The 27,334-nt window shown below is 40.7% G+C and overlaps 1 protein-coding gene across 1 annotated transcript; it reads left to right on the top strand.

Annotated features, from left to right (window-relative positions):
* The first annotated feature begins 3,856 nt into the window (after positions 1-3,856).
* ipo7 (importin 7) lies at positions 3,857-22,723 on the top strand. The gene is made up of 25 exons (XM_033624532.2): positions 3,857-4,062; positions 6,262-6,343; positions 9,911-10,064; positions 10,215-10,373; positions 10,457-10,613; positions 11,496-11,585; positions 11,788-11,882; positions 11,970-12,054; positions 12,179-12,313; positions 12,512-12,611; positions 12,704-12,780; positions 12,907-13,023; positions 13,526-13,615; positions 13,782-13,947; positions 14,039-14,199; positions 15,100-15,228; positions 16,044-16,110; positions 16,252-16,377; positions 16,843-16,940; positions 17,504-17,599; positions 17,744-17,964; positions 18,118-18,326; positions 19,243-19,449; positions 19,564-19,680; positions 21,638-22,723. Exons 1-25 carry the CDS (start codon positions 3,979-3,981, stop codon positions 21,733-21,735), a joined length of 3,120 nt encoding a protein of 1,039 aa, XP_033480423.1. The 5' UTR covers positions 3,857-3,978; the 3' UTR covers positions 21,736-22,723.
* Positions 22,724-27,334: the final 4,611 nt, after the last annotated feature.

The following is a 27,334-nucleotide window of genomic DNA, read 5'->3' on the forward strand; positions in this document are numbered from 1 at the left end:
ACCCCAAACCATCTCAATTTGGTTCAGGTCCGGTGACTGTGGAGGCCAGGTCATCTGCCGCAGCACTCCATCACTCTCCTTCTTGGTCAAATAGCCCTTACACAGCCTGGAGGTGTGTTTGGGGTCATTGTCCTGTTGAAAAATAAATGATCGTCCAACTAAACGCAAACCGGATGGGATGGCATGTCGCTGCAGGATGCTGTGGTAGCCATGCTGGTTCAGTGTGCCTTCAATTTTGAATAAATCCCCAACAGTGTCACCAGCAAAACACCCCCACACCATCACACCTCCTCCTCCATGCTTCACACTGGGAACCAGGCATGTGGAATCCATCCGTTCACCTTTTCTGCGTCTCACAAAGACACGGCGGTTGGAACCAAAGATCTCAAATTTGGACTCATCAGACCAAAGCACAGATTTCCACTGGTCTAATGTCCATTCCTTGTGTTTCTTGGCCCAAACAAATCTCTTCTGCTTGTTGCCTCTCCTTAGCAGTGGTTTCCTAGCAGCTATTTGACCATGAAGGCCTGATCCGCGCAGTCTCCTCTTAACAGTTGTTCTAGAGATGGGTCTGCTGCTAGAACTCTGTGTGGCATTCATCTGGTCTCTGATCTGAGCTGCTGTTAACTTGTGATTTCTGAGGCTGGTGACTCGGATGAACTTATCCTCAGAAGCAGAGGTGACTCTTGGTCTTCCTTTCCTGGGTCGGTCCTCATGTGTGCCAGTTTGGTTGTAGCGCTTGATGGTTTTTGCGACTCCACTTGGGGACACATTTAAAGTTTTTGCAATTTTCCGGACTGACTGACCTTCATTTCTTAAAGTAATGATGGCCACTCGTTTTTCTTTAGTTAGCTGATTGGTTCTTGCCATAATATGAATTTTAACAGTTGTCCAATAGGGCTGTCGGCTGTGTATTAACCTGACTTCTGCACAACACAACTGATGGTCCCAACCCCATTGATAAAGCAAGAAATTCCACTAATTAACCCTGATAAGGCACACCTGTGAAGTGGAAACCATTTCAGGTGACTACCTCTTGAAGCTCATGGAGAGAATGCCAAGAGTGTGCAAAGCAGTAATCAGAGCAAAGGGTGGCTATTTTGAAGAAACTAGAATATAAAACATGTTTTCAGTTATTTCACCTTTTTTTGTTAAGTACATAACTCCACATGTGTTCATTCATAGTTTTGATGCCATCAGTGAGAATCTACAATGTAAATAGTCATGAAAATAAAGAAAATGCATTGAATGAGAAGGTGTGTCCAAACTTTTGGCCTGTACTGTATGCAATGGCAGCATGCAATATGTTGGCTGATAAAAAAAATCCAATAAACACAATTGTGTAATAATAATAATAATAATAATAATAATAATAATGAACAGTTCTCAACATTTTGCTGATAATTCTTCTGTGTTTTTACTGAGGTAAGATTTTAAATACAGGGCAGTATGATGGTGGAGCTGCAACACTCTCAAATAAAACTAAAATTCTGCACTTTGGCCTTGTAGTCATTGTTTCAAGAAAATGTGATTTTGTCCAAATACTTGCCTACAGATAAGTGAATGTTCAAACATCCCTCAGCTGAACTGTTGCCTCATTCTTTAGTGAACATGTTATTCACCTATAAAATAACGGTCCATCCACCACCTGGACATTTAATTTCAACCAGTAATTTTTTGTCACAAATACTTCCTATTTGTTTGACAGAGGGGTACAATAGGTTAAATTTAATGTGTAGATTTACAGTGCTCTGACCTATATGACAATCTATATTCTTTTGAAGGTTATTGATGAGGTCAGTATAAACTTGTTTGTCTTAATCTCATAATGCTCATTATTATGTTTAGTTAATATGTGAAATGTAATTTTACCTTTAAAGATCAGTAACATACCATCTAAAAGAATACTGAAAATCTGTAGCCTAAATTTATAAAATAAAACTTTTATCAACTTACTTGGAAAAAAATGGTTAAGGTGGTTTTCATGGAGACACCTGTCTGCCTGGGTTAAATCAGTCTTCTGCGCTGCTGTTCAGCTTAAAGCTCTAGTATGTAAGATTTAGTGGTATCTAGCTGTAAGGCTGCAATACTGAAACTTTCCTCTGTGTGCCAAGCATGTAGGAGAACTACAGACATAAAAAAAATGCAGAAATGCAAATGACCCTTTTGGAGTCAGTGTTTGGTTTGTTCGTTCTGGGCTACAGTAGAACAACATGGTGGACTCATGGTGGAAGAGGACCAGCCCCCCCCACCTTGCAGCCAGCAGTGCAGCCCAAAAAGCATTTTCCCCATAGACCACCATTAGAAAAGAGATGTCTGTAACACTGTTGACAGGACACCTTGAACTGCAAACAAGGTCAATAATGAATCTCTCTATTCTATTCTGAATGTTTGAGCCATGGTAGTTTTATATTGTTAAACTTTCTAATTAAAAAATACATGACGTTATCACTATGTTGAGTATGAACCAAGTGGAAACTTGTGGATAGAGGCAGAGGGAGAAACACTAGCCTACTGCACATATTCAGTGGGCCACATACCACAGAAATAAACCCGGAAGATAAATAAATTCTTGGCATATGGCCAGGCGAGTAACACCATTAAAATGAATAGGGGCCATCTTGGGGTAAAATCTATAAACAGGACCAGCTCTGTATATAGATATAAGCAGCCCATTCTAAGGTAAGGAAAGCACAAATTATTCTTATTTTCAGATGATTATAAACTAATTACAATAATAAACTAGTTATAGATATTAAATTGTATTTTTGCCAATAGAGGCCCCCACTGGACCTTTAAGAATAGAGTTTGTCAACCACACAAATTTCATCTGAGCTGCATAGTATTATAGGAATAACATTTTAAATAGGAGGGAGGAATAGTCCTTGTACATATGAAGTATTCGCAGCTGACGCTGTCAACAGTCTGTGCAGAATGTTAAATACAATCCTCCCATAATATCCACAATGTCCCTAGTTTCCAGTTGGATCGCATTGTATTAATTAATGTGTCATTTTCCAGTTTAATACTGTAGTAATGCCTTAGCTTGACGCTCTAATCATCCCCATCGTCATAATCTACACCAAAAATTCACCAGACCACTTAATAAAGTTGAATACAACTTCAACACACAAAAAATGGTACAGAAACAACTGTCCTGTTCAAAAATCCCAAATTATCCACAAATTAGAGAGATAAAAGAAGAGCAAAAGGAGATAAAAGAGGTTAAAAAAAAGTGTATGGCTCCACTCTCCACTTGTCTGACTGTAATTAACTCTCCCAAATCCAAAAAAAATTCTCTTACTGGCAAGAGAATTAAAAAAAAGGCAATCAAAGGTACTCAGCAAAAATAACAGTACCCCATTTCTAAAGGTTACAAATGTAAATATACATGAAATTTAAAGCATTTGAACTTATCTACACATATTTTAAGTGCAAGAAATGAGAATATTACCTTATTGCATTACTGTGAATATTACCGGCATCTACCTAGACCTGCAAATACTGTAAATATAGTTGTTTTACATATGAACTTGAATTATTGCGTATCAATTGGTAGTTAGGTAGCCAAAACATCAATAAACAGCATTTAGGCTCCTACAAACCAGTGAAAAAGCAACATAATTTTTATTTTTTTTATTTAATTCTTATTATTTTTATTATTATTATTGTGCCTTATTCAGCAGTGGGTCAAACAAAAAGTTCGACTTTGAACAAAATGTATTTAACCTACAGCCTCTATAATGAATATACGAGTAGATTGTTGTAAAGTTATGCTGGAAACTACAACTCCCATGGCTGTGCGGTCGCCGCCGGATGTTCGTGTTGCACAAATTTGGCGCTGATCTATCCGGGTACTTTATTCACTGCTTCCTTTCGCGCCGGGTAACCGGAGAGCTGTGCGTCCATGTGCGCAGTGACTGGGAATTGATAGACGTCTGAAATATTAAAATCCGAGCCGTAAACAGAGTTTTCGTAATGGATCCTGAGGCTTTGGTCGAGGCCCTTCGGGGGACGATGGACCCCAATCTGCGGGAGGCCGCGGAGAGACAGCTGAACGAGGTAAAAGTTGAGATTAGCCGTTGATGGTGATGGAGGTTGTGGCGCGGTCTCGCACGGGGCCTCGGCCGTTCACAACATCAAGATGGTGCGATCACGCAGACTGGGCTTTGCTACCGTTACCTTGACAGATCAACAGCCAAATTCCGCTTCTCGACCAGTATCGCCTACTGCCTCTTACGCCCTCGGTCCTATCACCAGTGTAGAGCCGTTACCATGAATTCAGTGGCATTTTTTTATATCGATGACACACTCGTGTGCCAGTAACCAGCGTCAACGTTAGCTTCATCTCGAGCCAGCTGTGTCGCTAATGCTAAACAAGCTAGCCCTCCTTGCCCCGCTGAGAAGATCATTTTTAGCTCGTCACACTCAATTTCGGTTTGGATTTGACTAATTTCGTAGCTGACACGACATGAGAGAAATACGTCTGACGTGTTAAACAACAAGTAAAGCCGGGGGAAATGTTCTAGTGAGCATAACAGCATTTAACGGCAGGATATTGATGCTTAGCGGTGCGGCTAACATCAGCGAGCTAACTTAGCTACTTGTTGGATGAGCTGCCATAGCTCCGCTACATAGCTGCTGCTCACGTGTCACTGTGACAAGCCCTGAAGTGATGACATTCTTCAACAACGCAATAAAAATTACAAGAGGCAACTATTAGCTGTTGTTTACCGTAGACACACTTAATATGTGGTAGGTTACTTTATGAATATTTCGTTAAAAATTAAATCATGAGTTTTGCGTTAGCCGAGTGTAAGCTAATGTTAACCGAGTTAGCAACACTGTTGGGTGAAGCACCAGCTGGACTACACCAAAAGTTGTGTTATCTCTCCTCATCTGCCAGCTATGTTTTCCTTTTGAAATATCTATCTATCTATCTATCTATCTATCTATTGATTTTACAGTAAACAGGGGCAAGTTAATAGTTTGCACAGTCTACATCAAAATGTCTTAATCACTAAGTGTGGACATTGTCCTAATTTAAAAGACTTGAAGCCTTCATGTCACCATTTCAATACTTATTTCCAGAAGATGTTTGGAGCTCACTAATTGTGATCGAGGTAAAATGCATGCAGGGTCAAGACCTTGAATAACCTGAAGGCCCAATTTTGTGAGACTGTATATTGGACAGTCCAATCACAATATGATTAAGCTCCATGTTCTTCTACACCTTGGCTCCTGTAATTGAAATAAATGACAGTCATCACAAAGTAAGGCCTATTTTAATACCCACATCATAATGTTTTAGTCATAGTACATGTGGTCAGTATGTCTATTTTTGGTGGCACAATGGGCTTGGGTTGTTTTTCACACCCACATGTGCCGGTGATAGTGATGGCTCCGTTGAATGTGTTCTTAAACAGCTGGCTGGAGTTATTACAGTTGTGTTCAGAACAAAAAAAAAACATGTCCTCTGGAGGAGGATGGAGTAAATCTGTTGGAGTGCATAGTTTCTAAATACAGAGCTTTGCTTAGTCATAAACGCGGACTTTGTTTTTCGTGGAAAATGGCCAGATAAAAACTGAGTAAGGCTCGGCAAAATGCTGAAATGCATTACATGATCTTGTAGATATATTTTGATACATTGGAACTGCACTGTCGTTGAAAGCACATATTAGGTATATTGGTGATCTCATAACCCAGAAGTAAATGAGTGGAAACCGAAATGTTGTCACTTTAACAGTTAATCATGTTTTAGATTAGAAAATTGACTTGGATTTTTAATCTAACAGTATTGGTTAAAAGACCTGCACTGCTGTGGATTACAGCTGGTGAATTTGGGCATCCATGAGTCTGAAATTTTCTGACAGCTCAGCTGACAGTGGTGATGATGTATGCTGGTGTTTTAAAAATGACCAAGCCCGTGGGATGTCTGTTTTGTAAATATGATGCTAAAAAAAAAAGCACAAAATTATTTATCAATTTGAAAGGGTGTTTCTATGACTTAAAAGCACCTGTACGCCAAACATAATGTGTACTGAACTTGCTATGTCCGAACTACAACCCTCCAAGTTCCTTTTAATGGCAGCGTATTTAACAGCTGATTGCGGTAGAGCACTATTTATAAGCAGAAGTGGGGGTCATGCAAAATAAAATGAAACCTTCTTCATACAAAACAGTATGAAAAATGAGATTGTTAATGTTGTTTCAGTGTTTATAACCGCTTTACACTCAGCTGTTCTCAATTCTGATTTTCAGGGTCACACCCAGGTAAACTTTGTGTCCACTCTGCTGCGTGTCACCATGTCTGATCAGCTGGATTTGCCTGTCAGGCAAGCAGGTGAGTGGAAACATTGACATGTTAAAATAGATCTGCGGACAGTTAAAGATTATCTTATGGAACTAGAAGGAACACAAAATCAGTTCTGTTATTCGTATTAAATGAATATCTCAAAATAAAGATTCAGTCAGTGCTGTCTGCTGGTAGGCCAACGAGCAGGACCAGTGCATCTTTACAGTCAGATGATTTATATCATCGTCAGAGTCAGGTGAAGGATGACTTTAAAAGCTGTGGTGGCGATTCAACACAGACAGGTTAGGCTTAAGTGGCAGATGTGTCCTTGTAATAAAATCTTACTTTAAAAGCTATTCTCCCAAAGTATCTGAAAGCAAATACGCTGGTTTGTTTATAACATTTTAACACATTTATCGTTAAGTTAGACATTAATATGGCTAGTGTATTTTCTTCCTTTTATACAGTTTTATGTGTCTTTGAATAAGACCTTCATGCTCAAGGCTCACACTTGAATTTGGTCTTTTATTTAATTCCACCCTCTTGAGCATACAAGAAATAACATGCAAAATATTACTTTCTTAGGAAATAAAATGTCCTTTTCTGTCTTCAGTGTTGCCGTTGTGTGTCTCGATAGGAAGTGTTATTCTAAAACAATGTTATGACACACAGTCTGTGCTCTCCCCTCTCTTGTATCAACTGGATCCACACAAGGCTACCGAAAACACTCTGGCACTGTGACATACCACTTAATCCTGCATCTGACTCCAATTTTGCAAAATGCATTATATGAGAAATAGACTAGATATTCTCAGTGATCCCAAGTTTAACAAGTCCCTTATATAATAGTTTCTAAAAAGATAATTGAGTGATGTTACATGATTCACACTTGTGTTTTGTGAGGCTAAAGTGCCATGCTGAAGAGCAGTGGACACGTGGAGTTGGTTAAATATAGCTTGTTTTGCTGTAGTCAAACGCTGATCTGTGAGGAAGGTGTCAACGGAGGGCAAAAATGTAATGTTTAGAAAGTTAAAATCTTGACCAAAGTTGCTGCAGAAAGAGCACAGATAGTATCTGAATCATTGTGTCCACCTCCTAAGTATTAATAGCTGTACTAGCAAATTAAAGTTGTTATAGAGCTGTGCTTTAGTGCCGTGAATTACTTTTCCAGCTGTAGGAAAAATGTCTGACAGTGTTTAAAGTGGAATAGAGGAGGAGCAGCTCCCCCAGATTGCACAGAAGCTGAATAATATCACAATGATATCACAAGTGAAGCTGATTACAGATGTACATTGTTTTAACTTTTCAATCGGCACTGAGTCGGTACATTTATGTTGGTTCGGGGGTTTGTTCATTTAGCAGCTGTCTGGCTTGATGCTGGTAGGCAGCCCGACATAAAAAAAATGCTATCACTCTGCTTTTATAATCATTCATTTGACAGTTATTGCACCGTTTTCAGTGAATAGATCGATCAGATGCGTCAGCTGTAGTTGTTTTAAAATAGACAGCATGATTGAATGTGGGTTTGAGTTGTTTTTGAAACGGTCTTGGCAGCGCGTACAGTATGTGGTGAGTTGTCGAGATCTCGTAGTCTGAGATTTCTGCTGCCAAGCAAATACAAATGAGGTAGATTAAGTTTGTGTGTGTGGTGCTTAAAGCATTAAAAAAAGAACGTTGCTGTCACCGGTTGTTGACGTGTTGCTGTCGAGTTTTTAAATGTCTTTTTCGTGCTTTGAGGATCACAAAATAGTTTCCATTCACCTCAATTGTATTTATTTGGTAGCAAAAAGAACTTCAACCCTAACACTCAGCAACAACCTGTACATCCTTTGAGCTGCCAGGGCTAAGAAGAATTTTTGTGATCAGGTAGAGCTGACCCTTTAATATTTTTGGTTCCCATGTTTGTATAGATTTGATTTAAATGCTCACTGCAGATGCTCCACCAACTTACTGTATACTTGAGGTCATTGTTTGTGAAATGTAATTTGCCCACAGTGCATAATTTCAGACAGTTAATCCACAATAATCGCACTCCCACAGTTTTTATATGTTCCTGCTACTGGACTGGAGTTTTCTTTAATTTGCCATTCATTAAAATTGCAGCAGTTTTATTCAGATAGACATTATCAATAACTAATTTTCTTTTTGTCCGTAAATCTAATCTATACGACAGGTTCTCAGTGGCTTTGACGTGTCGGGCAGTGGTTTAGTTTGGTGGTCACAGGCAGAGGGGAGGGGGTTTATGCTCTGTCAGCATTGATAGGCTGGATTATGATTGCCTCGCCAGTGGTGTAGACATTTGTGTCAGCAGTCTGACGTCTGCCTCCCAGCCCTCGCTCCTCCGCTCCCTCAGATGCCTCTCCCCTGTGAGAACTCAGAGTGGGGCCCCACAGTGTGGATGTGGACCCAGCTGACACCCTCGTGCCACATTCAAAACTACTGAACTGCAGACGGAAGAATTTATTTCTGCAGCTCCGGCTTTAGGTGGTTCCGAATTTACACCACTGTGTTGTGCACTGTCACGATGTAAATGCAGTCGATGTGATGGCTGCACGTTTGGGAGCTGCATGAGGTTGTACACCGGCAGAATCTCAAAACTGTTCATGTTGGTTTAGTTACTTTGATACTCCTGTAAAGCAGCCTGCAGAAAAACTACAGTCACTTGCAGATTCTGGTATTTTTTCTTGGAGATGGAGAGCTGAATGTTTCCAGGGTGTCTTTAGGTATTTAAAAAGTCTTAAAATGTCTTCCATTTTATGAATATTAGGCCTTAAAATTCATCACATCATCTTAAATTTAAATGTGTGAGGTCTTAATTGTTAATTGTCAAGCTCTACCATGTGAAAGTCCATATTTCTGATGTTACAAATCTGACCTAACTCACTTTTATTACCATATTCCTACATAAAACCACATCTGCTACTTGCCTTAATACTTCCCTGCAATCCTTTGATAAGATAAAGACGATTGTTAAAAAATGTCTTATATTTGATAAAAATGATCTTGAAAAATTAGCTGTAAAAGTTTTTGAATCTTGCAAATAAGGCTGCAACTAACAACTATTTTCATTGTTGATTACTCATTGTTTTCTCAATTAATCAATAGGTTGTTTTGTCTATAAAATGTCAGAAAATGGTGAAAAATGTCGATCAAGATAACGTCCTCAGATGTCTTGTTTTTCCACAAACCAAAGATAATTAGTTTAGAGAACATATTCAAATTTAAGAAGCTGGAATTGGAAAATTTTGACTTTTTCCCCCCCCCAAAAAAATTACTTAATCGATGAATCAGTTATCACATTAGCTGGTGATTGGATTAATAGTTGACAATCAACTGATTGTTGTAGCTCTACTTATGAAGTGAGATTTTGTTTTTGGTGAGAAGCATATCACATGGCAGTCCCACAAATGGCTCCTTGGTCATGTGACCTCCTTCTTTTACAGCTTGATGGTTTCACTGATTACTTATTTACTACTACACACCAGGTGTTACATTAGGGGCAAAAAATATCTTGCAGTAATTTAACATTTTAGTAATATTTGTCAGGTTTTATGCATAGTATGTGCAGGCTTGCTGTTAAAGGGCGCTCTTTTGGGTTTTCTCCCTTTTGTCTAGGTGTGATTTACCTTAAGAACATGATAACCCAACACTGGAGTGATGGCGACGGCTCAGGCACAGAGACTCCTGTCAACAACATCCCGGACGAGGACAGGCAGTTCATCCGAGACAACATAGTGGAGGCCATCATCCACTCCCCCGAGCGCATCAGGTAACCACACACACACTGCTGGCTGAGTGGAGCGGAGTAGATTTTGTTCTTCATACATGTTTGTCCCCAGTCGCTCTTTTCTACTTCACATGCAGTATTTTGTCCTTCTTCTTAATAACCGGATCTAAAACTGTACTTGAAACTTTTCAGGGTCCAGTTGACGACATGTATCCACCACATGATCAAGCACGACTACCCCGGCAAGTGGACGACCATCGTGGACAAGATTGGCTTCTACCTGCAGTCAGACAACAGCGCAGGATGGCTGGGCATCTTGCTCTGCCTTTACCAGCTCGTCAAAAATTATGAGTAAGTCAGGGTCCTCAATCTTAACTTTGTATCGTATTATAAAACATAATGTGGAGTTAACATGGTGCTTTTGTGTGAAACAGATATAAGAAGCCAGAAGAGCGCCAACCGCTGGTGGCTGCCATGCACATCTTTATGCCCATGCTAAAAGAACGCTTCATCCAGCTGCTTCCTGACCACTCCAGTGACTCTGTCCTCATTCAGAAACAGATCTTCAAAATCCTCTATGCCCTCTTCCAGGTAGTGTTGCAGCATCAGCATATTCTCTTTAGCTGAGGTTAATAAAGGATAAGAACTTGGTTTGCCTTTCAACAGTTGTGCTCAGTTGTGTCGTAAATAAGTTTGGTTTGTTGACTGAAATGAGTATTTTTTTTCTTGAAGGAAAATTTTACCCACAAAATGATCACATGAATATAAGTTACACACCTTGTGTCATCTTGAAGTCATGAAGAAAACTTGCATGCCTCCATGATGAAGAATCCAACAACTAAGAAATGTCTCAATGAATTAAAGTAAAGGGGGCTGCATTTAACACCAACAAAACTCAATGAAAACATTAGTTTACACACAACTTGTGGCGAATAATCCAAGTCCCATCTATCCAGTTGAATGCTCAGTACTTCCCAGAAATATGCATTTTCACTAAACCCTACTATTTCAAACACTTAAGCACAAACCGTGTCTCACACACCAAGGACTAGCGTGCCTGAGCCAGCATGTGTGTTTGATTGAGCAGAGCTCAAGTGCATGTTCATGTCCAGGTGCACTACTCGTGCAGGAAGTTTTAAATAGAAACATTTTAGAGAAAATGTATGTGTTTGTGAAGTACTGAGCATATGACTAGATAATTGACACTTGGATTATACTCCACGAGTTGCGAGAGAGTTTGTAAACTGATTTTTTTGTGGCCCCCTTTTGCATCAATTCAAGAATTTTCTTCATGTTTGGATTCTTCGTTCACCATGGAGGCATGTAAGAAACTTTTCTTCGTGGGTTGAGTAATCTGTATATAAATGATCCTTTTTGGGTCCTTTAAATCTGTAATAACCCTTTTGGTGTTAATATATCTAAATGTCTAGTCTGATTACTGCAAGATTTAAACCTGACTCTCTGTCTCCACAGTACAATCTCCCCCTAGAACTCATCAACAGACAGAACCTGACAGAGTGGATGGAGATCCTGAAGACAGTTGTCGATAGAGATGTGCCTCCGGTAAGGAGACAAAATGAATTCATACTGCACTAATAATGCCAATAGCTCCTCACAAATTGTTAATTTTCAGAGACCTAGACATTTCAGTTCTCCACAAGCTGACTGTGCCAACATTTTTGTGTGTGTGTGTGTGTGTGTGTGTGTGTGTGTGTGTGTGTGTGTGTGTGTGTGTGTGTGTGTGTGTGTGTGTGTGTGCGCGCAGGAGACGATGCAGATAGATGAAGATGAGCGGCCTGAGCTGCCGTGGTGGAAGTGCAAGAAGTGGGCCCTTCACATCTTGGCTCGGCTGTTTGAGAGGTAAAAATCTGACAATTTCTGCCTTAACGTCTATAATAAATCGTATAAACAAACAATAACATCCACTGTATGAAACCATCATTGCAGATACGGAAGCCCAGGCAACACAACCAAAGAGTACGCAGAGTTTGCTGAACTTTTCCTGAAGGAATATGCAGTTCCTGCTCAGCAGGTAAGCACTTCAGACGACGTAATGTAATGCAGCAGCGCTCCAGTCTGACTGAACTGTGTCTTTGAAGTACTTTTGAAGTGCACCTCACAAATATAAGGAACTCCTTTGTACATCTGTCGACTAGGTGCTGCTCAAAGTCTTATACCAATACAAGGAAAAGCAATACGTGGGTCCCAGAGTTCTCCAACAGACGCTCAACTACATCAACCAGGGCATAGCGCATGCTCTGACGTGGAGAAACCTTAAACCACACATCCAGGTATAAATACAGTGTCTGGATATCCAGTAAACATTTCACGTAATGGTATATAATAAGGTTCACATGGTAGTTTTGCATCAACAACATTGTCGAAGCATTGAGCTGCCAATCCGCACTGGTTCATCCATCAGATAAAAGAAGCAAAATGATCCTGACATCCACTGTGCTAACACCACTCCACACTACTGTGTTTTTCAGGGCATCATTCAGGATGTGGTCTTCCCCCTCATGTGTTACACAGACAGTGATGAGGAACTGTGGCAGGAGGATCCATATGAGTACATCCGCATGAAGTTTGGTAAGCAGCGAAAGTTGGTGCCTGTAATTGAAAAGGGTTCGTGTGCACCCGCGATGACTAACTGTTTATCTAATCTCCGCTGTCCCCCTTAGACGTATTTGAAGACTTCATCTCTCCAACAACAGCAGCCCAGACACTCCTCTTCACTGCCTGCAACAAGAGGAAAGAGGCGAGTTGAAATTGTTTTGTGCTGGTTAATTGTTTTGAAGCTTTGATCTTTGAAAAATCAAACAGATTCTTTATCTGTCCCCACAATTCATATTTAATGAAGCCTAATCCGGTGTATTCTGTTTAGGTGCTGCAAAAGACGATGGGCTTCTGCTACCAGATTCTCACTGACCCCGCCTCTGACCCCAGGAAAAAGGACGGTGCCCTCCACATGATTGGCTCTTTGGCTGAAATCCTGCTAAAGGTAAACCCCTCTCAGATGGCTCGTTAGCTCTACTTCTTTGACAATTCTTCTTTTCTACTCACAGATTAAAAGAGATTGGTTTCCACTCTGAGCAAACAGGTGTTGAAAATTTGTAACATGGTGCGGCAAACAGCACACTTTCCTGTTTCTTACCATGGCTGTCCTTGTGAGCATTCAGTTGTGAAGTATTGTCTCAAACTGGGGCAAGAGATAATTTTGCAGAAGTTGGTTTAGCTTTGGGCTTTTAGAGATGGTGAAAACTGTGGTACCGCCTGAGTTGTGGTTTGGCAGGCTACTGAAAACAAGTTTAATATTTGTGGCCGTGCACCAAGTAATCAAGCGCTAATACTGCAGACTTGTCACTAACTTAATTCAGTCTGAACAGTCTATTTCTAGAAAGTATCAAACAAGTCATAGATTTTCTTCTTTTGTAAAAGTTGCAAATGCTAAACGTACAGGAAAAGTGTTGTGTTTGACAGTTTTTATTTCTTTCTCTACACAGAAAAAAATTTATAAGGACCAGATGGAGTTCATGCTGCAGAACCACGTCTTTCCCCTGTTCCGCAGTGAACTGGGCTACATGAGAGCCAGAGTGAGTGATCGCTTCCAAACAGGCAGACCTCATGCTTTAATGTTATTGATTAAGATGGCTTTGAATGAACAGAAGCTTATTCTGTTGTCTCTGTACTTTGCTTTTGTTTATGAAGTATATATGTGATGTGTTCAGCTGCATTTTCTCACCCTCTGTTGTCACACAGGCCTGCTGGGTGCTGCATTACTTCTGCGAGGTGAAGTTTAAAAGTGACCAGAACCTGCAGACGGCTCTTGAGCTGACCCGCCTTTGTTTAATCAATGACAATGAGATGCCAGTCAAGGTGGAGGCTGCTATTGCCCTGCAGGTTCTCATCAGCAACCAGGAGAAAGGTGAGCATGTAAAGTCATGCAGCTGGTGTATGTGTAATTAAATAGTTTTCCTTGACTGTCAAAACTAACTTGTGTGTTGTAATTTTTTTAGCCAAAGAATACATCACCCCCTTCATCCGGCCAGTGATGCAGGCACTCCTGCACATCGTCAGGGAGACAGAGAATGATGACCTCACCAATGTCATACAGAAGATGATCTGTGAATACAGCGAGGAGGTGACTCCGATTGCAGTAGAGATGACACAGCACTTGGTAAGTGCAAACAGTAAAGAGGCCAAATGTTGATGTCGTCACATCACATGATGGCATCACTGAGCGGCTTAATGAACTCCCATTATGGCTGTAATGCATGAGGAGAGCTGCAGTCCCTCGACAAACATATCTTAAATGATCCATGTTACCTCAAAGAAAAACAGACTTTATTCAGATGGATTATGGACAACTAAGGTAAAAGTGTGTCACTGATTAATCCAGAAGGAAACAAGGGGCAGATTTAAGGAAAGACAGGTTTATTTGTATTACACATTTTAGCACCATGGCCATTAAAAGTGATTTTCATCCAAAGTGCATAACAAACACAGTGTTAAAGGACGTTAAAATACCATTTCGAACATCTGTTGAAGAGCCCAGAAAATAAAAACAAGCTACACTAGAATAAGACAGGTATAAAGTACCAGAATACAAGTTGCAGTGTAAGAAATTAATAATGGATTTTCTAAAAGGCAGAGGCAAATAGGAAAGTCTTCAGCCTTGATTTAAAAGAACAGAGTGTTACCCAAAAAAGTTAAGGTTCCAGGATTATAATTGTCACACAAAATTGCCGGAAATCATTTGCTTTCTTTTCTGAAGCCTTTCATAAGTTTCTAAAAACTTGTGCAGCCAGTTGCCCAGCAGCTCTTCATGTTGCCATGTGAATGCTCTGATAGCAGATGCTGAGTGTTTGCCTCTCAAAGTGACTGTGGCGAACTCTGTGTATAGTGACATCACATGCTTAGCTTCTATATTGCTAGCCATGATCAGCTTTAGTAAGTTTGCCTTGTTTCATTTATTTGACTTGGAGATATGAAATCAGTCAGACTTCCTGCCTCATGGTGAATTGTATGGATCCTCGGACCCAGTCATAATAGTCCCTATGTGTTTGCTCTTTGTCAGGCAATGACGTTCAACCAGGTGATTCAGACGGGCCCTGATGAGGAGGGAGGAGATGACAAGGCTGTGACGGCCATGGGCATCCTCAACACCATTGACACGTTGCTAAGTGTGGTGGAGGACCACAAAGAGGTTAGCAGCATAGCCGCTAAGCAGGCTGCCCACACACACAAACACACACACACTCTCTCCAGGCTGTTCACTCATCTCGATGCCACTTCCTCTGCAGAAGCAGCTCTGGTCTGCTGTAGGGTTCCTGCCAACACACTTCAGCCACCCACCAACTCCTGGGAACACGCTCTGTTCTCACCGTGTTCAAAATGACTCAGAGGCTGAGGCAGACGCTAGAAATAGTGCCGGGGCACGCTGCCACCGTGTCTGCTGAAACATAGGACTGCCGGTGCTCAAAGCCAAGAAGCCATTAAATTTGACCGAGCTATGCTTTACACTGAGGACTTTTGATTGCATAACACTTCGCCAGTTTAGGTTTCAGAGATGGTCGGCGTACGTCACTTTAGTCCAAAGAATTGGAGTTCTTTTTATTTGACCAGTGAATTTACGGGGAAATTTAAATGTTCAGTTGCTGCGTTAGAGGTCTTTTGAGGACAGACACACCATATGCATGGGGGAAAAAGATGATGATAAAGAGGTGCTTATCCTCACTGCTTCTAGTTAATTTGACTCAAAATAATTGCTCTCATTCACTAAAAGGTTGTTCACTCCTTACACTGATGTTTAATTGTGTTTTCAGTATAGCAAAGATAATTGATCATTAACAGAATCACTGTCTGTGTAGTTTCACTCACTGCCTTGTATTGGATGATGCATCCCAGTATGTGTAGTGTAAGAAACATGCTGTTGAGGTGGAACTACAACACATATGTGATCATGGCAGTTTTATCTTCTGTAATTTATCATATTGATTAAATCATTGCCTGCTGTTTCAGATCACACAGCAGCTGGAGGGCATCTGTCTGCAGGTGATCGGCACTGTGCTCCAGCAACATGTACTTGGTAAGCAGGTCTTTCCTGTGCTTCAACATTCCACCTGTATGTTGCACTAAAACGCTGTCTGCCTAAGAGATGATCTGTTGATAATAAACCGACTATATTTACCTCCAGTGACGCACTTTTCTTTCGCTTTCTTTTTTCCAGAGTTCTACGAGGAGATCCTGTCCCTGGCTCACAGCCTGACCTGCCAGCAGGTGTCACCACAGATGTGGCAGCTCCTTCCACTGGTGTATGAAGTCTTCCAACAAGATGGATTTGACTACTTCACAGGTGTGGGATTTGCAAAGAATCAGTTTTTACATTTTTATTAGAATGCTTCGCTGGTTCCTGTGAGGTATAAAGGCCCGAACATACTCGGGCGGAACATATGCGGAACGGACTCCGCGAGGAATGTCCGCAGTCATTTGGGCTTCCATAGTCGAGCGCACTTCCGCGTTGTAGTTTCCTGTAAAAATGTCCGTGAAAAATCCCGCGATGTGAAAAATACATGCCGAGCAGTCACTGGTGCGCAGAGTGGAGTCCGCGCGGTCGTAAAATCTGAGCTTTGCGCGCACAGGGCTTGCGGACGTCCTCCGGAGTCCGTTCCGCGTACGCTCCGCCCAAGTATGTTCGGGCCTTAAAGATTTTAAACTGTAAAATAAAAAAAAGCCATTATCCTGAGTTTAGAGATAAAAAGTGTGGATTTCTTTTGCTGTAAATTCAGCTGTGTGAAAAGTTACTGGGTTTCTGTTTCAGATATGATGCCTCTTCTTCACAACTACGTCACAGTGGACACAGATACTCTCTTATCTGACACCAAATACCTGGAGATCATCTATAGCATGTGCAAGAAGGTAAAATGGTGCCGTTGATGACGCATGATGTAACAGACTGTTTCAAAGCTGATAATCTGAGGTCTCATGGATGCATAGAGAGAGCTAGATATAGTGTTGGAAGTGTGGCCCCATTCGTTCTTATGAAAGTTGCTCAGAGGCGCAGGAAGCCAAAAGTTCGACTTGCCAAGGGAAAATTACCCTGATCTTCCACATAGTTAGTCCCATAAAGCAAGCACACTAGAAACTTTGCGAAGAGAGCAGCTAACTTCCACCAGCTGAGCTGTTAACTTCTGTTTTAGCCCTCCGCTAACTTGAATGGGTATAAAATTATTTAATCGTTCAGCTCTTCTAGACTTTAAACATTTGAAATGTATCCACTGATTTACAGACATCTTTTCTCACAATGTAAGTCTCCTGGGAAAGTCTACTGGGCCCAGTGTCGTCACATGATGGACCTGGATGTTGTAATTCCACAGTTTGGCCACTACAAAAACTGTCCTCAAAGCCTGGCGCACTTCCTAGGGGCTTGGTGGTGATTGTTGTGTACCAGAAGATTTACCTGAGTCTGTCACTCCAAACAGGTCCTGACAGGTGACCCAGGCGAGGACCCAGAGTGCCATGCAGCCAAGCTACTGGAGGTCATCATTCTGCAGTGTAAAGGTCGTGGCATTGACCAGGTCAGTATCTAAATGTACACCACAAACTGATAAGAGGAACTATAGAGACTCGCCCCCCCCACAGTCCTGACATTAACATGATGTATACTAATATTTGTACGAGACAGTTTTGAACCATTGATGATGAACTTGGTGTTGCTGCAGGTCGTGCCCTTGTTTGTGGCTGCTGCATTGGAGCGCTTGACGCGGGAGGTGAAGACCAGCGAGCTGAGGACTATGTGCCTGCAGGTGGCCATCGCTGCACTTTACTACAGCCCCCCTCTTCTCCTCAACACTTTGGAGAACCTACGCTTTCCAAACAACACTGAGCCCATCACTAACCACTTCATAACCCAGTGGCTCAAAGATGTCGACTGCTTCCTTGGGTAAGAAGATCATGAGTGTGTCAACAAGGAAAATTAGGACTCCAGTACAGTTGATTGATCTCCTAATTGTTCAGTCAACTAGTAACAGTAATTTCAGAACTGCTACTATCAGAAGTCCCGCTCACTTTTTGTTCCCCTCGCTCCTCCTCACAGCCTCCACGACAGGAAGATGTGCATTCTTGGACTTTGTGCCCTCATTGACCTCGAGCACAGGCCTCAGGCTGTCAACCAGGTGGCCGGCCAGCTCCTTCCAGCAGCCATCCTACTGTTCAATGGCCTCAAGAGGGCGTATGCCTGTCGAGCAGAGCATGAGAATGATGAGGATGATGACGACGAAGATGGGGAAGATGAGGATGAAAATGGTAAGGCATTAGTGTTTGATACATAGAAATAGAATGAATAGAATGAAACTAACTGAGGTGAGGTTTTGCAGTTACAATGAGTAGTACGAAGCATGGAGAGGCGTCTTTTGTGCACTATCGCTTCAATGAAGCCCCCAGCTAGGTGTGTAGTAGGGTCGGATACGTTCATATTTTAACTGGGTCCAAGATACTATAATTTCCTTTTTTTTTTTTTCGGTACATTATTTTCTCCTTTTTATAACAAAAATATAATTTCTGAACAAGCAGCAGTGGTGACTTAGACAAAAAAGCAGTTCTGCTACTTTGCGCTTTTCTAATCACACATAGATCTAATCTTCTTTCTCGGTCCGTGTGTGTGTGTGTGTGTGTGTGGTCTTGTGTATGTGTGTCTGCTCGTCTAGCAGTGATACTGAAAATAATATGGAAAAGAAAATAGACTAGACACCAAAACTTGCGGCAGGTTGGTGCTGTAGTGATAATTTTGGCTTGCAGGGAACCTGACGGAGCAGCCTCGGAGATCTCTGGCTGGCTTTCAGGCTTTGAGGTACTCTCAGGTACCGACATTTGGCACCAGTGGATTTAACGCGACTGGATACTTGGTAGTACTGATGTAATTTGGTCGTTTCGGTACCCAACCGTAATGTGTGTAGTAGGCAGTACAGTTTCAATACTAGTGAGAACGATACTCTTTAGCCCCACTGACGTGTGTTGTCACCATAGGAACTAACAACAATCACCATTTTCTTTTGAGCTAATCAAATGACCACACCAAACACTTCAATGTCAGTTCTATTCTCATTCTATTTCTATGGTTTCATGTATTCAGTGTTGGGCCAGCCATGTTCAACGTTACTCTGCAGGGTGAGTTAAGTGTCTGAGTGACGCTGAAAGGTTGTTCCCTTAACTCTCTGAGCAGCTGAGCTGGGCAGTGATGAGGATGACATTGACGAAGAAGGCCAGGAGTACCTGGAGATGCTGGCGAAGCAGGCAGGAGAGGACGGAGACGACGAAGACTGGGAGGAGGACGATGCTGAGGAGACGGCACTTGAGGGCTACACTACAGCTGTAGATGATGAAGATAACTTAGTGGATGAGTATCAGATCTTCAAAGCCATACTACAGAGTAAGACAACAGCCTGTCAGTGGACGGCTTGTGTTAATCAGTCTGTTGCAAAACAAAATTAAATGGTTCAATAAAATATATTTCAATCACTAATCTGACTTTACTGCGACGCAGATATCCAGACCCGTGACCCAGCATGGTACCAGGCACTAACACAGGCCCTCGACGAGGATCAGGGCAAACACCTTCAGGACATTGGCACACTCGCAGACCAGAGACGGGCAGCACATGGTGAGCGCCTGCTGAGACTTCACCCCAGTTTTCAAATTAAAATCTGATGCGGCACTTCAGTTTGACAATAAAGCAATTTTTTTATGTGCTGCTACTTCTGCTTTTTTGTTATTGTTTTATTCCCATGTAAATGTTAAGATGAAAAGGCATTTGTAATACGGTTTAGAATTTCAAAGTACCCTGGTATTCATAGCCTCTATGCAGTTACACCACACTCTTGTGCGTTGCAGTAAGCCGCTTTTGTGCCTTTTGATAGGCACTAAAACATGAGTCTGAGATGATTTTGAAAAACATATTTTCACCTCAAAAGAAAATAAATGAGCTGCAATTCTAGATAAGTTGTCGTCTGTCAGTCCTTGTGAGCTTAAGTGGTGGGTTAGGGGTTTTGGGGCTGACAATGCATTGCAGTGTCCAGAGTTTGGGTCTGTTGTTCCCTATCTATTACTCCCCTTTTTTCCTGTTACATCGCTATTGTTGATTAATGATTAAGTCACAAAATGCCCCAAAACCTGTTGGATCACACGGTGTGGCACCTCGTCATGTCTCCAGATTATGTTCCCATGTTCCTCGGACAGGGGTGTAGGGCAAGAAAAATAAAAGCCTCAAGGCCTGTGCACACCAAGTCCATATTTTTGTCTGAAATTGTTGCATGTGTGAAAATAAATTCACGATTGTTTGCACTTGGTCAAAACAGCTGTTTGACCAAGAAGCAGTTGAGGAAAAAGGATAACCTGAGGTACACATACATCTGTAACTAGAGAGGGAAAGGGGGGGCGGCAGCAAAAAGAAAAGTGGAAATATATGGACGCAATTATCTTTTTGAAATCTTCCACAACAAAGAGAAGGTAACGTTAACCTATCAGAAAAGCACAACAGTGATGGTGCTCAAAGCAGAGTGCAGATTAATAGCTGCACAGTGTGGTAGCCACAGTGCCAGATTCTAGACCCCAGCAGGAAGTGGCACATCAAGCTCAGTGTACAAGGTTTCTGTGTGTAACAGTTTTGATCAGGTAACAGACTTGGTAAAAAAAAAAAAAAAAAAAACATACGAAAACCACAGACTCGGTTTACAAAGGCTTAATCTTTTCAAACGACAACATGTTTGTGTTGGAGTTCATGTTAGTCAAAATGGCCAACTTTTAAGCTCTGTTCAGACCAAAGATTTGCAACAAGACGAGTTGAAACATTCAACTACTTGCAATCGTTCATCTGCAATGTTCTAAAAACCTGCTGGCTCACACCTACGCAACTAAATTAGATGGTGTATCATCTCTATGCAACAACTCTCCTACCTCTGCTCTGTTTGCATCTTTTCAGGCTTATTTTGTGGCTGAATATAATTTTTAGCTTCTTGAAGTATGAGTGAGGATAGTGATAGTGAGATACTGGCTACAGCTGCATTTGTAGTAGTGATAAAATGGCGAGAAACAAACAAAACGAGCATCAGATGAAATGTCGTCATAATGGATTCACCACAATAATATACGTAAGCAGTGCCAAGTAATCAGTCAGTCGGAATGTGTGTGTGTGGGCATAAGCACATGCAGCAGCGGCACGTGAGGAAGGAAACGGGGCTCAGCGGGGACAGAGCACCTGCTGCAGCAGGCGAACACACTGTCGCAGCCAGTTTGACTTGACCAGCGGACTTCACTACAAGCTGTAGAAACAGGTGACAGGCAACATGCTTTACGCTTTAAAACCAGACACCAGAGACTTGACCAGATGAGTTGCAGGTGACCAGCCATCCTGAGTCGAGCTCAGACAGTCAGTTGACATCGCTGCAAGTTTTCTCTGCAACGTTCTCAAACGGTTTTGTCTTGTCGCAAATCTGGTCTGAACTGGGCTTTAGGGGCGGTCTAGAACCAGCTGTGTAATAAAACACTTGCCTTTAGGAAAAAACTTTTTGTCCCTCACTTATTTTGATTTTTAAATACTGTCGCTTATTGTCTTATCACAGAATCCAAGATGATTGAGAAACACGGCGGGTACAAGTTCACAGCGCCAGTGGTGCCATCTACTTTCAACTTTGGAGGCACTGCTCCAGGAATGAATTGAGTCATCCGTTCTACTTTTTATTACTCTGTGACTGATTGTAGTGAAGTGAAAAAAAGCTTGTGTTGTTCCTTAAGTAGTGGTTCCAGAACTGGTTCTTCTCAGTCATTCTTCAATCTGTCAAATGGGGAAATAGCACCAGAAGATGTGGGAAAGCAACCAAAATGCAACCAATGGCTGGGGAAAACAAACCAAGAACTTGAGCATGATGTAAGAGAAGAGGCTCTGAACAACGTTGTCTTCTGGAGCCCGGTGTGGAGGGGGATACCATGACGTCAACTCTTCCGTTTTGTTTTTTTTTTGTTCCCCACCTAAACAGATTTGCGGGATTAACAGATAGAAATTGATAATGGGACTAAATAATTCATTATCACTGTTGTGGCCCAACGGCCGTAATAAGATTATACCTCTGGTAGTGGTGATATCTACGTTATTTTCTGCATAAACAAACACTCATGTTTATGTACATACAAGCCAAGGTTATTGATTTTTCAAGTAGCCTTGAAAAACAACCAGAGGCATTTGTAAGGTGTTAACAGCTGTATTCATATGTAGCATATTGGATACTTCATAGCACTATGTGATGCCTGATCTCTGTAAATTAATGACAAGCACTTTCATATTGTTCAGGTCTCCTAGCCTTCTGTATCAGACTGCAAATTTTTTAAATTGAAGACTATTTAAAAATGAAAACAGCTGTAACTTTGTTACTTTGCAAGCGACTTCTGTAATGGCTGGTTGTCACGCATCTGGTTACAGAGTGGAATCGGTGGGCAACTCGGAAACTTTTGATTTCAGGAAAAAAAAAAAGAGAATGCTCTTGGTGTTCAGTATGGCTACAGGACGTGTTTGTGAGCACTGAAAGTACAATTGAATACATCATTGAAGCATGTACAATTGGACTTCTCATGAAGGTCTCAAGCTTTTGGTTGGTGTATGGATGAACCATCTATATATACAACATATTAAAAAAAGAAAAAAGCTAAGGGAATCTATGACCCAGAGTGTTTCCTTATACACTTTTTTTGCTCTTTAAATGTATTTTATAAGTGTGTCATTAATGAGTGAACACTTTTACTTTAGTCAAATGTGATTTGATTTCACTTTATTGTTAGAAAAAACTCTGAAATTTGTCTTGTGTCCAGAACGTCAAATGTTTCACATGAAGACACATGAATACAGGGCAGCCTCTGGCTTGGCGAGTAGAGTATCAACCCCATGTAGGCTAAGGTCTTTGCAGCAGCCCAGGTTTGAACGTTGCTGCGTGTCATCCCCTTTCCTTTCTCTCCTTCTGTCATGCTCTAGCTGCTCTGTAATAAAAGCCAAAAAATAATCTGTAAAAACAAAAGACATAAATACAAAACTACAAACATTTAACCCAACTATAAAACCACAATACAAACGTTACAAATCACACCAGACATCACAGGAAGTGGATGCAGTGCCACAAATTAAACATTCCTATTACATGTACTTTGAACACTACACAGAAGCTGTACTCTGATTTAATGAGTTTACAGACTTGGGAACAAATGAGTTCTTCAACCTGACTCGAAAATGTTTGGTGTGATGCAAAACCTGATATTTTTCAAATACTGCGTGAAAGGGTTGGACGTAATATTACCTGCCAGACAACATTCTCGTGGTATATTCAGCTTCAAAACTAGAACGAGGCATTTGGTGTACAATCTTTGAGCAGATAAGTAGCAATCCAGCCAGTGAAGCTTTGAGATGAACAGAGATGACTTTCCACCAGAGTGCAGAGCACTCCTCTGATCACAGAGTTGCAGTTTGGTGTTTTTAACATTGTCATATTTGTACACACAAGCCTGGTTAGATGTTTTGGTCCAACACAGCAGCTCTGAAACAAAAATATGTTCAAAGAATCACTTTGACAAGCTGATGCGAACATTTCACTCACACTTTCTCTTTTGGAGGGCCAAAACTGAAACTTAATGGAGGGCCACAGGCCAGAAGCAAACACATGTTGTATCGTTAAGATGTAAAATGGGACGAGGATCCCAGGTTCCCTTAAGCCTTTCAAACCTGGAGTGACGTAACGTATCTTGTACCTTTAGACGTCTTTAGCAAGTATTTAAACCTTTGAAAAAATAGTAGGGAAAAAGAAAGGAAAAACTGTATTTCAAACATTAAGTATTACATTTAAAAAATTATGTTACAGAATTATTATGATTTTTAAGCACTCTATCAAGGTAATTTCCTTGTTTGTTTTTTTGTTTGTTTTTGTTACTAATTTCTTGCTAATTTTTTGGGTCATTTCTTTTTTTGTTGCTCATTGCCTTCATCCCTTTTAAGGGGTTTCAGAGGGTAAATTGAAAGGCCTCTGCCTGTCCATTACCCCAGTTGTGCCAAAGTGTCGCTGTGCTCAGATTTAAAAAACAAACAAAAAAAAAAACCAGAATAATTAGGGATCCTACATATCCTACAAAGAGCATATTTACCTCACAATAAATAAAACAGTATAAACTGATTAATATCCTAACTTCTTAAAAATTAATTTAGAAATCATTTGCATTAGAAACATCTGGGGGGCCAAATCACACCTTATGACAGACCCCTCTTTGTGCAGCCCTGACGTATAAAGACACAACAGGCACTGGATACAAATGATACAACAGCACTGCAGTTTGATAAAGCCCAAAATCCAGGCTATTTATCCAGAGAAGACATTTTAAGACCTCATTAGGAAAGACACAGATGTAAATAGTATAATGAGCAATGGCTGAATTCCATTTATTTTCTATGGGTCCTGTGTTGTGCATGTTGGCTCACTGAGACACATGAAGAGAGCCTTCATTGAAGTTATGGAGCTTTTCCTATTACGACAAGTCAAAATTAGGGCTGCATCTAATTGTTATTTTCATTGTAGATAAATCTGTTGCTTATTTTCTCAATTAACTGATTTGGTGTTTGGTCTATAAAATGTGAGAAGTGATCTTTGTTGTGTCCACAAACCAAAGATGTTCAGCTGACTGTCACAAAGGAGCAAAGAAACCAGAAAATATTCCCATTTAAAAGCTGGAATCAGAGAATTTTAACTTTTTTTAAATTACTCAAACAGATTAATGGATTATCAAATAAGTTGGTGATTAATTTATTAGTTGACTAGCTGATTCATTGTTGCAGCTCTTGTCTATTGTCTGCTCTGAAAAAGACATATCACCAGTCTAAGAATATTTACCACTGATACAATATCAGCTGATGCCTTAAGGTAAATTGTGCTTTATTACCTCGTCATGGGGACCTGTTTTGAGTCAAAGTATAGTTTGTTCTTATATTCTATGTGATGTGTGGGATCAGTTTACCACTCAGCACAACGAGTACTTAAGCATAGATAAACTACAAGATTAATCTAGCCATATCCAAAAGTTGACTGTGGCCAATTAAGAGTCAAATTCAGTTTCCTGCCCCTCAGAATGACTTGTTCATTTTACCTAGTTAGGAGCAGCCCCGTCTTACACTTACACACAGATTGCACGGCTCTTGGGAGCAGTTTGGGGTTCAGTATCCTCGACATCTTGCCCAAGGATACTTCAGCTAAACTGGACTGGAGGAGCTGAGGATCAATTTTCTGATTACATCTTAAGCTGCAGCCAGTCAAGTAGTTGTTGCAAAGTGTTAAAGGGTTCCATGCCCCTTAGAAACCTTCAGTCTAGCCATGATTAGATGCTGAACAAGCTCCTCTTTGCTTAGAATAAGAGTTTGACCTCTGACACTTTCACTTTGCTCTGATGTCGTGTTTCCCAATATCACAGCACTACAGTAAGAAATTATCTGCTGGAAACTTGAGGCACAGCCGTATTTATAACAGGTGAACACTGGCTGCAGGTCGAGTTACTTGAATGAGTCTCAGATGAAAAAAAACACCTGTGTGTCACCTGAACGCAATGCTCAATGGAATTGGGAAGGTTACTTCTGAAATGTAATAGGTTACAAATTACGAGCTACCCTGTTAAAATGTAATAATTAATGCAACTATTTTAATTAATTCATCAAAGTAATGTAACATATGCGTCTGAAATATGCTCAAAGAAGGTATTCCTGCACAGCGAAAAGATGCAAAGCAACAGAATTAATTATTTTTTTATTATTATATTTAATTATTTTTCATATTAATAGTCTTCAGGTGTAACCCCTTATGTAATCACCAACATTTTGATCAGTAACTGCAATTTAATTACAATTTTTTCTCAATAACATCAACTGATCACAATGACATTTATTTTGTAATTTAATTCTGTACCTCCCTTAATCTCCGGCACTGTATGGAAGGGACTGATACCGTGCACAGACATTTTGCAGGGCAGGTGCTCAAATGGAAAAGCAGGACACTCCTTCCACATTTTTTTTTTTTCGCATGCAACATGCTGGTGAGAAAAAACAGACCAAAACAAAAAATGTTGTGCACACAAAGTGCACCCTGCTGGGAGGTTTCAATCTGCCAGCACCAGAGGGTTTCTTGAAGCCTAAGTACTTATGTGCACAGTAATGAGTGGGGAAATGTCTGTCTAGATTACATATGAGGTGTCTGAATATCTGTGCTATACATACCTTGCAGCTGTTTCACAAAGACATTCATGTTCTACATTCATCATTTATTTATAACAGATAACAGGCAACAACAAAGGAAACAGTGCCACAGTGTGCACACTTCAGTTGTTTGTGTAATAAATATCCATCACTGAATAAATAAAATATTAAACAAACCAATCTACCCTCCAAACTGCGAAGTAGGCCTCCTCTCCTCTCCTTTATTTGTTCTCCTCCTCTCCTCATTGGCATGGACCACTGGGATACAACCCAAGGAAATCTGACCTTTTGTACAAAAGACTGAAGATGATCAGTGCAACAAATTTGACTGCTGAACTCTAGAATATGTGGGAAAACAATAGACCCATCCCCACTGATTTCAATATTTGGTGTGGCTCCAGCTGATGACCCACTCCCTGGATGCTATATAGATATGGTGGCCTTTAGCTGGCTGTTGGTCAGGAGGCTTATTTTCCCTCCAACATATGGTGGATTAGAGAGGCTATGTGTCACATCCACTTAAAAAAAATAGATAGGCCTACCATTAAAGGGTCCACCAGAAAATGTTACATCACCTCGTCTGCTTTTTTATATTTAGAAATAAAAATACCTTGATCAAAATAAAAATAAAAAAGAAGTAGAAACTGAAATAGAAATGGCACTGGATCTTAATAGTTCTTCTTCATTTCACATGTCATGGCTTCTTGTTTATATCAATGTCTCTGAATCCTCAGATTTTCTGATCATTTCCAGGTTTACTTGGAAATATTAGAGATTTTCAATGTGGTCTCAGACTTTTGGTCCCCACTGTACCTTAAGGACTGGGTTTGATTAAAGAGTTAAATTGACCTCGATATAGGAAATGTTTTCTCTTTAAGAAAAGTTTCATAATTAATTAAATATATAAAATATCCTTTAAAAAGATGTTTTTTTTAATCAACCACGTTGTAAATAAAGAAACTTGTTCCTGTTAGTAATACATTCACATGATGGGTGGTGCAGCGAGTTAAAGAAACTTTGATAGTCGTTGCGTGGCGCTGTCACCACTCTC

The sequence above is a fragment of the Epinephelus lanceolatus genome, chromosome 2 (assembly GCF_041903045.1).
Source record: "Epinephelus lanceolatus isolate andai-2023 chromosome 2, ASM4190304v1, whole genome shotgun sequence".
Classification (NCBI taxonomy): domain Eukaryota; kingdom Metazoa; phylum Chordata; class Actinopteri; order Perciformes; family Serranidae; genus Epinephelus; species Epinephelus lanceolatus.

What these genes read in the sequence shown, in the direction of transcription:
- ipo7 (XM_033624532.2), top strand. Translation starts at nt 3,979, where the DNA reads ATGGATCCTGAGGCTTTGGTCGAGGCCCTTCGGGGGACGATGGACCCC. An exon ending in TAGAGATGACACAGCACTTG is followed by an intron (nt 14,200 to 15,099) that starts GTAAGTGCAAAC and finishes GCTCTTTGTCAG; the next exon opens with GCAATGACGTTCAACCAGGT. An exon ending in CTTCAAAGCCATACTACAGA is followed by an intron (nt 19,450 to 19,563) that starts GTAAGACAACAG and finishes ACTGCGACGCAG; the next exon opens with ATATCCAGACCCGTGACCCA.